The 14,669-nt window shown below is 45.9% G+C and overlaps 1 protein-coding gene across 1 annotated transcript in view; it reads left to right on the forward strand.

Annotated features, from left to right (window-relative positions):
* ZNF629 (zinc finger protein 629) overlaps positions 1-14,246 on the forward strand; it is a 34,391-nt gene extending 20,145 nt beyond the window's left edge. The window contains exons 8-10 of the mRNA XM_087714686.1: positions 7,442-7,540; positions 9,800-9,869; positions 10,364-14,246. Of these exons, the coding sequence (XP_087570812.1) occupies positions 7,442-7,540; positions 9,800-9,869; positions 10,364-13,628 (3,434 nt within the window). The 3' untranslated portion in view covers positions 13,629-14,246. The remainder of the gene's footprint in view (positions 1-7,441; positions 7,541-9,799; positions 9,870-10,363) is intronic.
* The last annotated feature ends 423 nt before the right edge of the window (positions 14,247-14,669 follow it).

Here is a 14,669-nt window from a genome sequence, read left to right on the forward strand (position 1 = left end):
ACGGGGGTTTGGCCTAGAAGGCTGTCTCGTCGGGGCGGCGCTCCCCTTGGTTAAATTGCAGAGGAAGCGAAGAAAACAATAGGTTGGTTTCTCGGTTGCGACGTTGTAAGAAAAGTTGGCAGGAAGGAGATTGGAAGCGGTTCTCTTAGCAAGGATTAAGGAGCCTTCTTCCCTTCCCCCCGTTGCGTGCCTTGCCGAAGGGATTTATAACCTGTGGTTTTTGCCCTTGACTTCAGTGCCATGGCATAGTTAAGGGACAGGACGGCATGACCCAACAGACGGACAGAGGAAAATTTGGGGGCAGCTTCTGAAGTTGCTGGAATCTGCGAGGTCGCCTAGGTGTGAGATGTTTGTTCCTGGTGAACAGGGACCAGTGGGGGTGGGTGGTGGGTGGGAGTGAAGACACTTAAAAGACCAACTCGTTTGGGCACTTTTTTTTTTTTGCAAGATTTCTGACTACTGCTTAAGAAAATTTTGTATTTCATAGTAACTGATAGTATGTGTCTAAGGCTATTTTGTTTCTCTCTCCTGTACGGATTCTGAAGTTTTATAAATTTTAGAGGGCTTTTGGTGTTTGTAAAGTATGTTGCTTTAATTTTAACTGAAATGGGGATTGCACACCAACAATTATATAAACCCTTCGGGATTATAAGCATTTGTAAGGATCTGCTTGTCGGATCCCTAAACATTCTTGCTTCTTCAAACCCCACCCCCCTTTCTTTCTCTGGGGTTTTTCTTTGCTGTTAAAATTTATACATTTACATGAATATAAAATTTAAAAAGAACAACAAATCTTAAGACACTTAAAATTTAGGACAGTGCCTTCAGTGGCACTACCTTCTTTGCTCAATGATCAGTGAAGTTCTTGCAATTAGTGCCAATCCAGCTTTTTTTTTTTTTTTACATTTACCTTGCTGTCTTGATTGTTTGGAGAGGCTGAAAGAACCCTGTTTTCCTTCCAGAAAGTCCAATTGCAAAATATTTTGGATGCCAGGGCTTGAGAAATCTTCAGTCTGAGGCCCTGCTTTCCAGAGGGGCGTGTTGTCTTCAAGACTCTTTTCCTTTAAGACCTGTTGCATGGGGTTCAGGGGTCCAGTAAGCCAAAATTCAGGGACGGGCTGACTCTTGGTCTGCTTGCCTATATCCCTTCTAATCTTTTTATGATTGCTGTTCTTCCCTGGGACAGCTTGATTCATTTTTGTTTCCTCTGCTTGCAAAGTGGGGCTAGACTAAAGGCTAAGAGTGCAAACCCTTCCTGCTTTAAGTTCCACAGAGGCGGTGGGTTGGATAATTTGCATCCCCCATCATAAGAGGAACCCTCTTCATCCACTAAAGATTACAGGCATCCTGTTATTTTTAATCCGCTTTAAGGATTTAACTAAACTTTCTGTAACTGCCCTTGTTGTCTCCTCAAACCAGTGTCTCCTTAAGAGGTATGGACTTCAACTCCCAGAATTCCCTAGGAGCAGCCAGTCAAAACTGCTTGCATACATAGTGGGGAATTCTGGGAGTTGGATCTGCAGATCTTAAAAGTTCCCAAACTTGAAAAATCATTCCAATCTGCTTCTAACATTCATTCATGGCACTATTGAGAATCATTTCTGTAACTCTTAAGGAGGATATTAACTGAATTTGTCAGCAGTTACTTCCAGTGTTAAAAATTGGGTATGCCTTATCTGGATTTGGCTCTTCTACTAAGGAAATTAACAACAGATCTCGCTTGCAGCAATTCCCTTTTAAGAATAACCTCCTAAACAGAAGCAGGAAAGAGGACAATCTTGTTAACTGTATATCCTTTGAAGAGTTAGCTGACATGACTTTGTGCATCTATTTTGCTGAGGACTTTTTTTGCTATTTTGAGTTGCTTAAGCTGAGGCAATTGGATTATTTAAGGAAGATTTATTTATTACTAGTTGATAACCCGGCGTTGCCCGGGTATTTATTTATAGGGGGAAAATGTCCGGACCAAACATAATTTATAATGTTGGATTTTCCCCCTTACCAGAGGGAACCCCCTTATGGAGTACCATGAAGCTCTTACCATGGCAACTCTACTGCGCTGTACAGTAGAAGCCATTTTACGGCAGTACAGTAGAAGCCATTTTAAAGCACAACAGGCTTTATCTTAAGAGAACACACACTCCGAAGAGCATTAAGGATATCTTATCCCCAGAGTATTTGTTTCCAGAGAATAAATCATCTGTGTACCAAGTTTGGCTGAAATTGCTTGAGGCATTCCAGAATTATGCTGGAACATACATCCACACAGCCATTACATATATATAGATTTAAGGCCAGTTTGGTCTAGTGGTTAAGGCAGCAGGCTAAAAACTAGGAGACACTGAGTTCTAATCCTGCCTCAGGCATAAAAAAGCAGTTGGGTGACATTGGGCCAATCATTCCTCTCAGTCCAATTCACCTCACAGGGTGGTTTTTGTGGAGAAAATAGGCAGAGGAAGGAGTATAGGTAGCTTTCAACTTACAACCATTTGTTTAGTGACCGTTCCAAGTTACAACAGCTTTGAAAAAACTGACTTATGACCGTTGCAGCGTCCCCTATGGTCACATGATCAAAATTCGAATGCTTGGAATTAGCTCATATTTATGATGCTTCCAGTGTCCCGGGGTCATATCGCCTTTTGCAACCTTCTCACAAGCAATGGGGAAGCCTGATTCACTTAGCAACCGAATTTCTAGCTTAACGAGTGCAGTGATTCTCTTAACAACTGTGGCACAAAAGGTTGTAAAATGGAGCAAAACCCAACAGCTCTATTGCTTAGCAAAAGAAATTTGGGGCTCAAATATGGTCGCAAGTCAAGGACAACCTATATTAGGTATGTTCGCTGCTTTGAGTTATTTATAAAAAAATATGGGATTAAAAAAGTCTAAAAAAAGATGGAATGGAATATGCAAGTATTTCTGGCTTAGACTGAATAGATGGAAAATGCTGTGTATCTTGGCTCATCTTTAAAAGCTAAGCAGGGCTGGATGGGAGACCACTAGGGGGGAAAACCCCCGATTAGACTGCAGAATTAAACAAATTTCTGGGAAATAGGCAGTTGAAAAGCCACACCCAAACTGCTGACTAAGATACCTACATGGTATTTTTCTTACTTTACCTTTACTTTCGCTAGATACACATATCCTAAAAACAAATGCCTGTTCCCAATGTTGTCATATTTAATACTAGACTTTATTATACTTGTATATTACAGGTAGTCCTCGATTTACGACCACAATTGAGTCCAACATTTCTCTTCCTAAGCGAGACAGTTAAGTGAATTTTGCTCCATTTTAGGACTATTCTTGCCGCAGATGTTAAGTGAATCACTGCAGTTGTTAAGTTAGTAACATGGTTGTAAACTGAATCTAGCTTTCCCACTGGCTTTGTAAAAAGGTTGCAAAAAGTGATCACATGACCCTGGGATACTGCAGCCGTCATAAATATGAGTCAGTTGCCAAGGGTCTGAATTTTGATCACATGACCATGGGGATTCTGTAACGGTCAAATGTGAAAAACCAATTATAAGTCAGTGCTACAACATCACTGACTTATAATTGTTTTTCACACTTGAACTTTGAATCATCACTAAATGAACTGTTGTAAGTTGAGGACTACCTGTATTATTTTTATGCTTTGAGCTACTCTGAACATAACTTCATGGTGGAAAGCTAGTATCTGAAAATGAAGAAGAAACCTAGGGAGGTTTTTTAAAAAAAACAAAGGATTTCTTTAATGTCACCCTAATTGAAATGACATCCTTTTAATTATTTTCTAAGATTTCTTGTGATGGGAAATAAAGTGCTCTGCTGAATTGCACCATGGCAGGGAGATAAAACTTCCCATGTCACTAGCATTTGGCCTCCCATCTGTCATGTTTTCTGGGCTTCCTGTGGATTTGTGCATGTATTTACCTCCAGTAGTTTATTATATTTAAGTACTTACCTTGCAGCAAAGGGAGGGCAAGGGGCACAGAGGTCAGCTATGTTGGCTTCTGTCAAAAATGTTTAGAAGAGTTTAGGACAGTTGGCAAACCTTTTTGGCACCAAGTGCCGTAACGGGAGTGCGCATGCGTGCGTTTTCCAGAAACTAAAAGAGCACCCGCCCGTTACACATGTGCGCGCTGGGAAGATGATCTGATTTCTGGTACGTGCATGTGCACCGGCCACTTGGGTTTCCGGTTTCTGGCATGCATGCTCATGCAAAGACCAGATGGCCAGTATGCATGCACACGTAGGAAATCAGAAGATTATTTTCCCAGTGTGCGCATGCACACCCGGATGCTAGTTTTCTGGGTTTTTTTGCGCTCCTGCGCATGTGAAGACTAGTTGGCCGGCACACTGGAATCCGGAAGAGCAACGGGTGACAGCTCGCGTACCCAGAGAGATGGCTCTGCGTGCCACTTCTGGCCCACGTGCCATAGGTTTGCTATCATGGGTTTAGGATGACCATACCTGCAAAAATCCATCCAACCACTGGGGGCAGCAAAGACATAGTTTTCTATATCTCATGGATGTTGGTGATTGGATATTTTTTTATTTTTATTTTGCAAGGCAGATCTGGTAGTTCCAGGATTGTGATCGTAGGAAATTTAAGACCTACTGTCCCAAATGTGCTTTTTCAAAAAGCAACTGGACTTTCTTTGTTTTTTCCTCGAAGACATTTCGCTTCTCATCCAAGAAAAACAAAGAAAGTCCAATTGCCTTTTGAAAAAGCACCTTTGGGACAACCGTAAGCCGGATGGCTGAGAATCTCCATAGGTAATTAAGACCTACTGATCATTCAATCTACAAAATAAAAATGAAAAAAAAAAAAAGACCCATGGGATTATTTCTATTTGTCTTTCAAAAGGTTCTCTATTTATTGGTACGATTTATATCCTGCCCTTTGTAAAGGAAATTAAGTCAATGTGCGTAGAACTACTTCAGAGGTGGTATCCAGCCTAGTTTGGACTAGTTCGGGCGAACCGGTAGCAGAAATTTTGAGTCGTTTGGAGAACCGGCAAATACCACCTCTAGCTGGCCCATCCCACCCCGCCCTATATATTTTGCTTTTGCCACACAGCCCAGCTAATCCCCACGCCTTGCCTCCGTGCCTTGCCCGCTCAGCTCAGCAAAGGTAAGAATGCCGCCTGCTCTCCTTTCCCCTTGGGTCAGGGGCCAGGGATGCTCCATTAATCGTCTTGGGTCTTGCTCCAGGCTCCACCTGCATGCCGCCACTCCCCTCTGGCCTCAAACTATGCCCTCCCCGGGCAGCAGAAGAAATTTATTTGGCCTGTGGCCTGCTGCGCTAGGCTAGGGCCGCGGGGGGGGGGGGGGGAACAGCTGAGGCCTGCCGGAGTTTTTGTGACTCTAAACACAATGAGCAAAATCTTCAGAAATACTAACTGTTGTCTCCTATGACAACCACTCCCCTTTCCTTCTATTTATTCCCCAGCCAGGGAAGGGCCATTCAGCATCCACGTGTGCTTCGCTTCCCGAGTTGATTCTTTTGTTTTCCGTTGCTCACCTCTTCTAACTGCTCTGCTCTGTGCATATGTGCATCTGGAACAGGCCCCAGCTGTTCTTCCTCCTCACTTATATCAGCCTCCAAAGGCAGCTGCCTCTCCAGCCCTGGCTCTGTCTCTGCGTCCAATGCAGAACATTCATCAGAGCCTTCCCCAGAATGGGTCCAAGTTCCTCCCCAACCTCCTCATCGTCCGAGTCTGCCGCTAGTTCTGCTGGCAGCTGGCGGTCCACAACAAAGGGAAAGAGAAGAGAAGTAGATTAAGAAAATGCAGGTAACTAAGTGTCGTGACCATAGGGATTCTGCAAGGGTCGTTAGATTGAAAAAGGGTCACGTCATTTTTTTAGTGAATGCACTCACATTTGCGAACCAGTAGTGAAGGTAAGTGAATCCCACCACTGGTTACAACTTTTGCAACATTTCCAAGATCATGGGATCAACATTCAGACGCTTGGCAACTAGTTCATATTTATGACTTTTGTTGTGTCCCTGGGACATTATTTGGGATCTTCTGACAAATCAAAGCAAACCTTTATTGTCAATGCACAACATGTGTACAATGAAATTGAATGAGCCTCCCTTGGTGCAGCCCCCACCCCTCCCGAAAACACAAAGTCAATGGGGTAGCGAGGTTCACTTAACAACTGGGTTAGTAACTTATCAAGTGGGTTGATTCACTTAACAACCATGGCAAGAGAAGTTATTAAAATGTGGGGGAAAACTCACTTAATAAATGTCTCACTTAACAAACAAAATTTGGGCTAAATTGTGGTCGTAGGTCGAGGATTACCTGTATGTACACTGCAAGCTTATGCACCAGAGAGAAGTTGTGTGTCCAATCACACTTGGCCAATAAAGAATTTCAATGATTCTATGAAGACCATATCCCATTGATGAATATTAGATGAATGGCTCTCATGTTCACCTTTTTAATTGAGTGGTTTTTGTATTGTTTTGATACAGCATATATTATTTTTTACTAGCTGATTTATCCTAATCTTGTATTAGACAGGAAAAGCCCTGATTTTGTTGAAAATGTCTAGACCAAACGTAATTTCTAATGTTGACTTTTCCCCCTTTCCAGAAGGAGCCCCCTTATGGAGTACTATGAAACTGTTACCATGGCAACTCCATGGCGCTGTACAGTAGAAACCGTTTTATGGCAGTACGGTAGAAGCCATTTTAAGGCCCAGCAGGCTCTATTTTAACAGAATACACATCCCAAGCGATGTTAGGGGTGTCTTACCCCCACAATATTTTTTTTCCCAGAGAGTAAGTCATCTGTGTACCAAGTTTGGTTGAAATTGCTCGAGGCGTTCCAGAGTTATGCTGAAAAACACACACACACACATACACACACATAAACAGACAGACAGACAACCATATATATATATGGAGGGAGGGAGGGAGAGTGAGTGAGTGATTGAGTGAGTGAGTGAGTTTTGGAAAGTGCTTGGAAATTACATTTTTCAAGGAAGTATTATGGAAATGCATTAAATAAATAATAAAACCAAGCCCCTCACCCTTCCTGCACCCGCCCAGATTTCCTTGCAGCTGTATAGTAGGAAGAAAACCCACAGGGGACTTTGTTTCTATTCTTGCTGATGTCTATGGAGATTCTCAGTCATCCTGGTCATTGCCCCAAAGGTCCTTTTTCAAGAGGCAACTGGACTTTCTGGTTTTTCTTTGAAGACATTTCGCTTCTCATCCATCTCCCCACCATCCATCCAGTCAGAGCTGAAGAAGCTTCTTGGATGAGAAGAGAAATGTCTTCAAAGAAAGACCAGAAAGTCCATCTGCCTCCTGAAAAAGCACCTTTGGGATATTCTTGCTGGTCTCTTCTCAGGGCACAATGTAGCCTTGACCAACTGTTAAGAGTATTGGTCAGTCTCCTGGTTAAGCTTCAAGTTTACCATTTTGCTTGTGTATTTCCAGTTCCTCTAGAAATTGCTTCTTGCACAGGATCCCAGAAGGTAGACTTGACTGATCCTAGAAGTTTGGAAACAGAGGAATCCCTGAGAATCCCCTATGCAGGTGAGAAAGAAAGAGACGGTGGGGTGGGGAAATTGATAGATAGGTAGATAGATAGATAGATAAACACCGTATTTTAGGAACCATAAGATGCACTGGTGTACAAGACGCAACAAGATTTTGAAGAGGTAAGTAGGAATAAAAAGGTTTTGTCCTTCCCGGTCCCCAGGAGCACTGTGCAGGCTTCAGCAGGGCTGGGGGAGAAGGCAAAACTGCTCCCATTTTTGCAGAAAATGGCCTGTTTTTCACAAAAACATGTGCATTTTTGCCTTGCTCCAGCCCTGCTGAAGCCTGCAGAGTGCTTCTGGGGCCAGGAGGAAGGCAAAAACCCCTCTGTTTTTGCAAAAAAACAACAACACCAGCCCGATTTTTGCAAAAATGGGATGTGGGGGTGGGGCTTCAGGAGGCCAAAAATGGCTGTATTCGTTGTATAAGATGCATCAATATTTCCACATTCTTTTAGGGGCGGGGGGGGGAGGTGTGTCTTACACTCTGAAAAATACGGTAGATAGATATCTCTCCTACCTCTATATATAGCTATAGCTATATCTATTTATCTATATCTATCTTAGAATGAAGCTGGAAGAGGTTCCACCAGAAGATGAGTAAGAGCTAAATCTGAGATGAGAGAGCAGCTGCAGCCAATCAGAATGAGACACAATCGCTGAGTTGAGTGTTTTATGTGGCCTTGGATGCCTGGTACTTCAAGAACAGTGGATCAAAACACAATTGGGTTTCAAATGTCTAGTTAGGAGTCATTTTGACACAGGGCTGCCAACCTTGGCAACATTAAAACTTGTGGATTTCAACTCCCAGAATTCTGCAGCCAGCCAGCCTTGTTGGCTGAGGAATTCTCGGAGTTGAAGTCCACAAGTCTTAATATTGTCAAACTTGGCACCTTCTTTAACACAATAACACAATACAGAGGCAACTTTGAGGAGTCAGAGCATGTTTGGAATTTTAACTGGTGGCTACTGAAAGACAACAGTTGCTGTGGAAGTTTTATTTGTTCATAAAATGGCCGCCATGGTCATCACTGTAAGGTGTAAGATTTCTGTTTACCAGAAGTTGGAGTAATCCTGAATATTTTCTGCCCTATAATGGACCATTTCTATAAATGAATCTGATGGTCGAGCATAGTGATTTATCTGGCAGCATACCAGTTTCATGTTTTGTTTTCTAAAAATTAAAATAGTATTTTAAAAAATGCAGGAGAGATGACCAGGAATCTTACGGGTACTGAAGGAAGGGTTTGGATACCAACTGTCTCTACCAGTGGTGGGTTTCAAAAATTTTTGGAACCTCTTCTGTAGGTGTGGCCTGCTTCCGGGTCCACTGGTGGAACCTCTTCTAACTGGTTCAGTAGATTTGACGAACCGGTTCTACCGAATAGGTGCGAACTGGTAGGAACCCACCTCCGGTCTCTACCTTTCTCTTACCCTGCCTTATAAGTGTTCAGACCAATGTTTCTCAAATTGGGTGACATGAAGATAATGTGAGGTTCAACTCCCACATCTTCCTAGGGAATTCTGGGCGTTGAAGTCCACATCTTTTCAAGGTGCCAAGATTGTGAAACGCTGATTCAGAAGAATCTTAGAGTCTTAGAACCATGAGCCCTCTATGATTTATGGACTTTTATGACTTTATGACTTTAATGACATGTGGACTTCAACTCCTAGAATTCCCAAGTCGGCCACAGTCTAGAACAGGGTTCCTCAAACTTTTTAAACAGGGGGACAATTCATGGTCCCTCAGACACTTAGCGGGGCTGGACTGACTGGGTGGGCATGGCTAGGTGGCCATGTGACTTGGTGGGCGTGGCCACTGTAGCAGTCCATTAAACAATACACCCAAATTAAACTTAAATTTGTTATGCTCCTGGGGGTGGGAAGCAGGTTAGTGAAGGCATGTGACTACTTTGGGGGGTGGCTGCCTTGGGGTGTGTGTGAGGGACTTAATTAGCAGAGTTAATCCCTTGTGGGTTGGATTAACTCTATTAAACAAGCCCACATAGGACATGAGGCTGCCTCACCCACGTTGCCCCATCTACCCGCCGGCCCCCACCCACCATGTGGAGGCCTCCAGAACCACTCTGCCACCCAAAAGCAGGCCTGTGTTTGGCCCCCTGACACCTCCATGCATCCCGTTTTTGGCCTCCTCGGCAGGGGTAGTATACATTTACCTTCTGTATCGGTTCGCAAATGTGAGCGTGGACTCACATTTCCACGCATGTGCTTTAGGCAAAATTAATGGCCTAAATAGGCCGCAGAGCCATCTGCAATTTCTGCTACCAGTCCAAACAAGTAGAATACCATACTTGGGTCCCCAGAAGGTGGGTGGGGGCCAGTGGGTAGGTGGGGAGATGTGGGCAGGACAGCCTCGAGGTCCTGCGCGGGCTGAATTAATGGCTTTGGCGGGCTATATTCAGCCTGTTCACCATAGTTTGGGGACCCCTGGTATAGAAAGACCAATACCCAATACTTGGGAATCTAGATTACTTGAGCAAATTATGACATGAGTCATGATGTCATCTTGCAAAGGGCGCACCTTATGTACTAGCTTTATCATGACACAGTTGAAAATCTATGTCCTTTGTGGAATGACACGATGGCACCAGTCGCTGTTCTGCTATCATTATGGCTTTTAGCAGATAGTGCTGAGCCTGACTGTTCAAGGCAACTTCTGCTCCAGAATGTCCTCACCCTAGTGGGAGAGCCAAGTCAGCTTGGTCTTCTGGATGACACACAGTTGGATGTGGAAAACTTAAATTTGCCGAGACTGCTGTTTTTCTGATTTTTATCTGGTCTTGTCTTTACATTTCCCCAGGCCGTGGATTATAGCATTGCCCCTGAATGAAGAGGAAGGGGAGATTGTCCTGAGCATTGAGCCCAGCAGCCACATGGAACAGGACGACGTGCCTGCAGTCAATGTAGCCCCTGTTTCCCGAGGGAAGGGAGAGCGCCCTTACCCCTGCAGCGAATGTGGGAAGGCATTCAGCCAGTGGTCCAAGCTAGTGCGCCACCGGCGTATCCACACAGGCGAGCGTCCCAACACCTGCACAGACTGTGGAAAGTCTTTTACTCAGAGCTCCCACCTGGTTCAGCACCGGCGGACGCACACGGGCGAAAAGCCTTACGTCTGCCAGGACTGTGGCAAGGCCTTTTCTTGGAGCTCCAACCTGGCCCAGCATCAGCGCACCCACACTGGGGAGAAGCCGTATGTCTGCCGGGAGTGCGGCAAGGCCTTCTCGCAGAGCACCAACCTCATCAAGCACCAACGTAGCCACACCGGCGAGAAGCCCTACCGTTGTCCTGAGTGCCCCAAAAGCTTCTACCGCTCTTCCGATCTCATTCAACACCAGATCACACACACCGGCGAACGCCCTTTCAAGTGTGAAGAGTGCGGGAAAGGATTTACACAGAGCGCCAACTTGGTCAAACATCGTAAGATCCATGCTGGAGAGAAACCCTTCCGTTGCAATGACTGTGGCAAGACCTTCATCCAGAGCTCGGAGCTCATCCAGCACCAGCGGACTCACTCGGGGGAGAAGCCCTACCAGTGCCAGGAATGCGGCAAACGCTTTGGCCATGGTGCCACCCTGGTCAAGCACCAGCGGCTGCACATGGGGGTGGAGCCCTACCGCTGTGCAGACTGTGGCAAGACTTTTGGACTCAGCTCTGCACTAGAGCGCCACCGGCGGTGCCACAGCGAAAGCCGCCCGTACGCTTGCGGGGAATGTGGTCAGAGTTTCTCCTTAGCCTCCAACCTCACTTTGCACGCTCGTATCCACCGGGGCGAGAAACCGTACCGATGTGCCGATTGCGGCAAGTGCTTTGGCATGAGCTCCACCCTCATCCGCCACCAGCGCATCCACACGGGTGAGAAGCCTTACGCGTGTTTGGACTGCGGGAAGGCCTTTGTCCGAAGCTCGCACCTCACCCAGCACCGCCGAACGCACACTGGTGAACGGCCGTACCATTGCGAGGAATGCGGCCGGCGTTTCTCCCAAAGCTCCAACCTCATCACTCACCAGCGCATCCACATGGAGGAACGGCCCCACATCTGCCATGGCTGCGGGCAGCGCTTTGCTCTGGAGGAGGAACTGCAGCGCCACCAGCAGGAAGAGAATGGGAAGTGCAAGGAGAAAAGAAAGGCCAAAGAACCAGACAGAAGTGTTTCCTCTGTAGAGGACCTGTATGGCAGCAGTCCTGAGGATGATACCCCCATGCAGGAACATTCAGAAAACAGCAGCGTAACATGTGCCATGTGTCGTCTGGACGGCAAAGATGCTGGAGGAGTGGAGCAGCTTCAGAGCCGCCATGCTGTTCACCTTTGTAATATCTGTGAGCAGAGCTTCCAAGATGCTGAAACGTTAGCACAGCACGAGGAGAGCCACACTTCTTATATCTGCACGGAGTGTGGGAGGAGCTTCGATGATGCCGGAACCTTGGCTTGCCATCAGGAGGATCATGAATCTTGGATATGTGGCACATGTGGACAGATGTGCAGGGATAGTGTGGCTCTGGTTGAGCATGAAGAAACCCATTCACTGCCCATTAGTAGGCCATGTAGGGTGAAACTGATTGACCGCAAAAGAGAGGGGCAGCATGAGAGAAGCAGGAAGGGCAAGGAAAATATGAAGCGTTCGTTGGTCCAAGAACCCCCCAAGGTCCTGCCATGCATCAATTCCAAGGTTGCGGAGAGAGACCTCATGGAGCCAGAGGAAGCCCAGGGAGCTTGGGTTCGTCTTGAATGTGGGAAAAGCTGCAAGGATGTCTCAATCCTAGGGAGTCATCAGCAGAGTCACAGGAGATCTCTTGTCTGCTCTGAACAAGGGCATGGTGAGGTCAATTTCAGGCAAGAGAAATTGTACCAATGTTCTGAATGCGAACAGGATTTTGGAGATGTGTTGGCCCTGACTTGCCACCAGAGGGAACAGAAGTGTGGGAATCTGGATCAGTGTTTGGAGTGTGGTCAGCCTGTGGTGGACACCTCAGCTCTTACACTCCGCCAGGAGAGGCAGCTGGGGGACAAAGTTCATGAACGTCTTCAACCCAAAGAAGCTTCCAGTCCTGAGTTAGACATTGCTGTACATCAGAAGAATCAGACCCAGGAGCCTTCTGATACAGCTCTCATTGACCCTCAAGAAGTCTTCACAGAAGAAGAGTCTTCCAGTGAAAGTGCTTTCTCTAGCTTCAATCAGGGAAAACCACTGGAAGGTCAGCTGTTCTGTTGCTCCTCAGGTCTTTCTGCCCACCAAGGAACCATCACGGATGACAACACTTCCAACAATAAACCTCAGAGAATCCCCGTGGGACCCTCTGGTGGGCTTCCACAGAGCCATTCATCTCCTTCCTTACAAGAAGATGAGTCCTGCTTGCACCCACAGGATGGCTGTAGAGTCAAGAGTCCCTTAGATGTTTCTTCTTTCAAAGAAGCCTCTATCCGTGCTCGGATCTCTCCAAAGAGTAGAATCCTAGACAAGTCTTCTCCGGTATCAACAGTAATGACTGCCCTCATCCAACAGTCGAGCACCAAGCCCTACAAGTGTCACGAGTGCGAGCAGAGTTTTGCCGCTGCCTCCGGCTTGTCTCATCACCAGATCGGCCACACAAAGGAACGTTTGCTGAAGTGCCCTGAATGTGGGCAGGGCTTCCCGGAAAGGTGGGCTCTGATCCAGCACCAGATGGACCACAGGGTGGAGAAACACAGAGGGGCCCATGACCCATCATCATCCCCAAAAGAGAATTGTAGCAAAGACAGGGGGAGCCCAGAACTTGGGGAGAACTTCACAGGGTTCTCAGCCATCCTTCTGCAGAGAGAGAACCATATCTCTGAAAGGAGCATGTTGCTACGGCCCAAGGACCATGGAGCTGATGGAAAGCAGACCTTGGCTGATGCCTTGGAGACCTCAGAGTCCTATTTCAATCTTGACTTGGGTAAATCTCCCTGCTCTGGTGGTCTGTTGACCCAGCACCACATACGACCAGATAAAGGCAGATATTTTGTGCGTTCTGAGCCCAGGAAGATTTCCAGAAACAGTTCACTTCTGCTGCACCATCTCCAGAACCACACGGTGGAGAAGTCTTGATGCCCTGCAATTGCAGGTCATGTCAGTATGACTTGTAGCAGTGGCCATGTTCATGCTTTCCCTCCTGGCACACAGGCCTATTGAGCTGTGGGGCCCTTCGATGCAGTTGTGGTTTTTGAAGTCTGCCAATCAGAGGACAGTTGTCAGCTAGGAATTATGGGAACCATAGTCCCAGAGAGCACCAGGTTGAGGAAGGTTGCTTCTGATGGAGATAAGACACAGACATTACTCTATGGATGGGATGTAGAGATAAAACAGAACTGAAAGAGAATGTGTTGTTTGGCAGATATGCAAGATGAGAAACCCTTATAATACTTCTCTATCCATAAAATAAAGCAAATTTCCTTTCCTTTCCTTCCTCCTTTACCCTTTATTTTCCCCTTCCTTTCCCTTTCCCCTTCCCTTTTCCTTTCCCTTCCATTTCATTCCCTTCCCCCTTTTATTTTCTCCCTCCCACTCTCCTTCCTTTCTTCCCTTCCTTCCTATCTTCGTTCCCTCCCTCCCTTTCCTTCGTCCCTTCCCTTCGTCCCTTTCCCTCCTTCCTTTCTATCTTCTTCCTTCCTTCTCTCCCTCCCTCCCTCTCTCCCTCCAACCTTCCTTCCTTCCTTCCTTCCTTCCTTCCTTCCTTCCTTCCTTCCTTCTATCTTTTTCTTCCTATCTTCCTCCCTCCCTCCTTCCCAACAGGCAAAAAACTCAAGAATGATGTGAACTCAAATTTCTGTCATCTGTAATGGATGAACAGAAGTGGAAATGACTTGAAACTGGGATTCATGATCAGTTTAGAGCAGTGTTTTTTCGAATTTGGCAACTTTAAGATCTGTGGGTTTTAACTCCCAGAATTGAATCCTGGGAATTGAAGTCCATGAAAACCCTGGGTGTGAAAAAAATTGATAGAAAAAGAAAATGAGTTTTCCCCCCCAAGAATCCATTTCTTTTTCTGGCATATTTTAGTGCTTCTCAGAAAAACCTATCCCACTGCAAACAGATTTCTTGAAAATCACAAAGAGAGACCTTTTGGTCAAATGAAAATTGCCCTTTCTC

This window comes from Thamnophis sirtalis, unplaced genomic scaffold, assembly GCF_051295495.1.
Source record: "Thamnophis sirtalis isolate CommonGarterSnake01/CBP01778 unplaced genomic scaffold, rThaSir2_p1.2 scaffold_4, whole genome shotgun sequence".
NCBI classification, from domain to species: domain Eukaryota; kingdom Metazoa; phylum Chordata; class Lepidosauria; order Squamata; family Natricidae; genus Thamnophis; species Thamnophis sirtalis.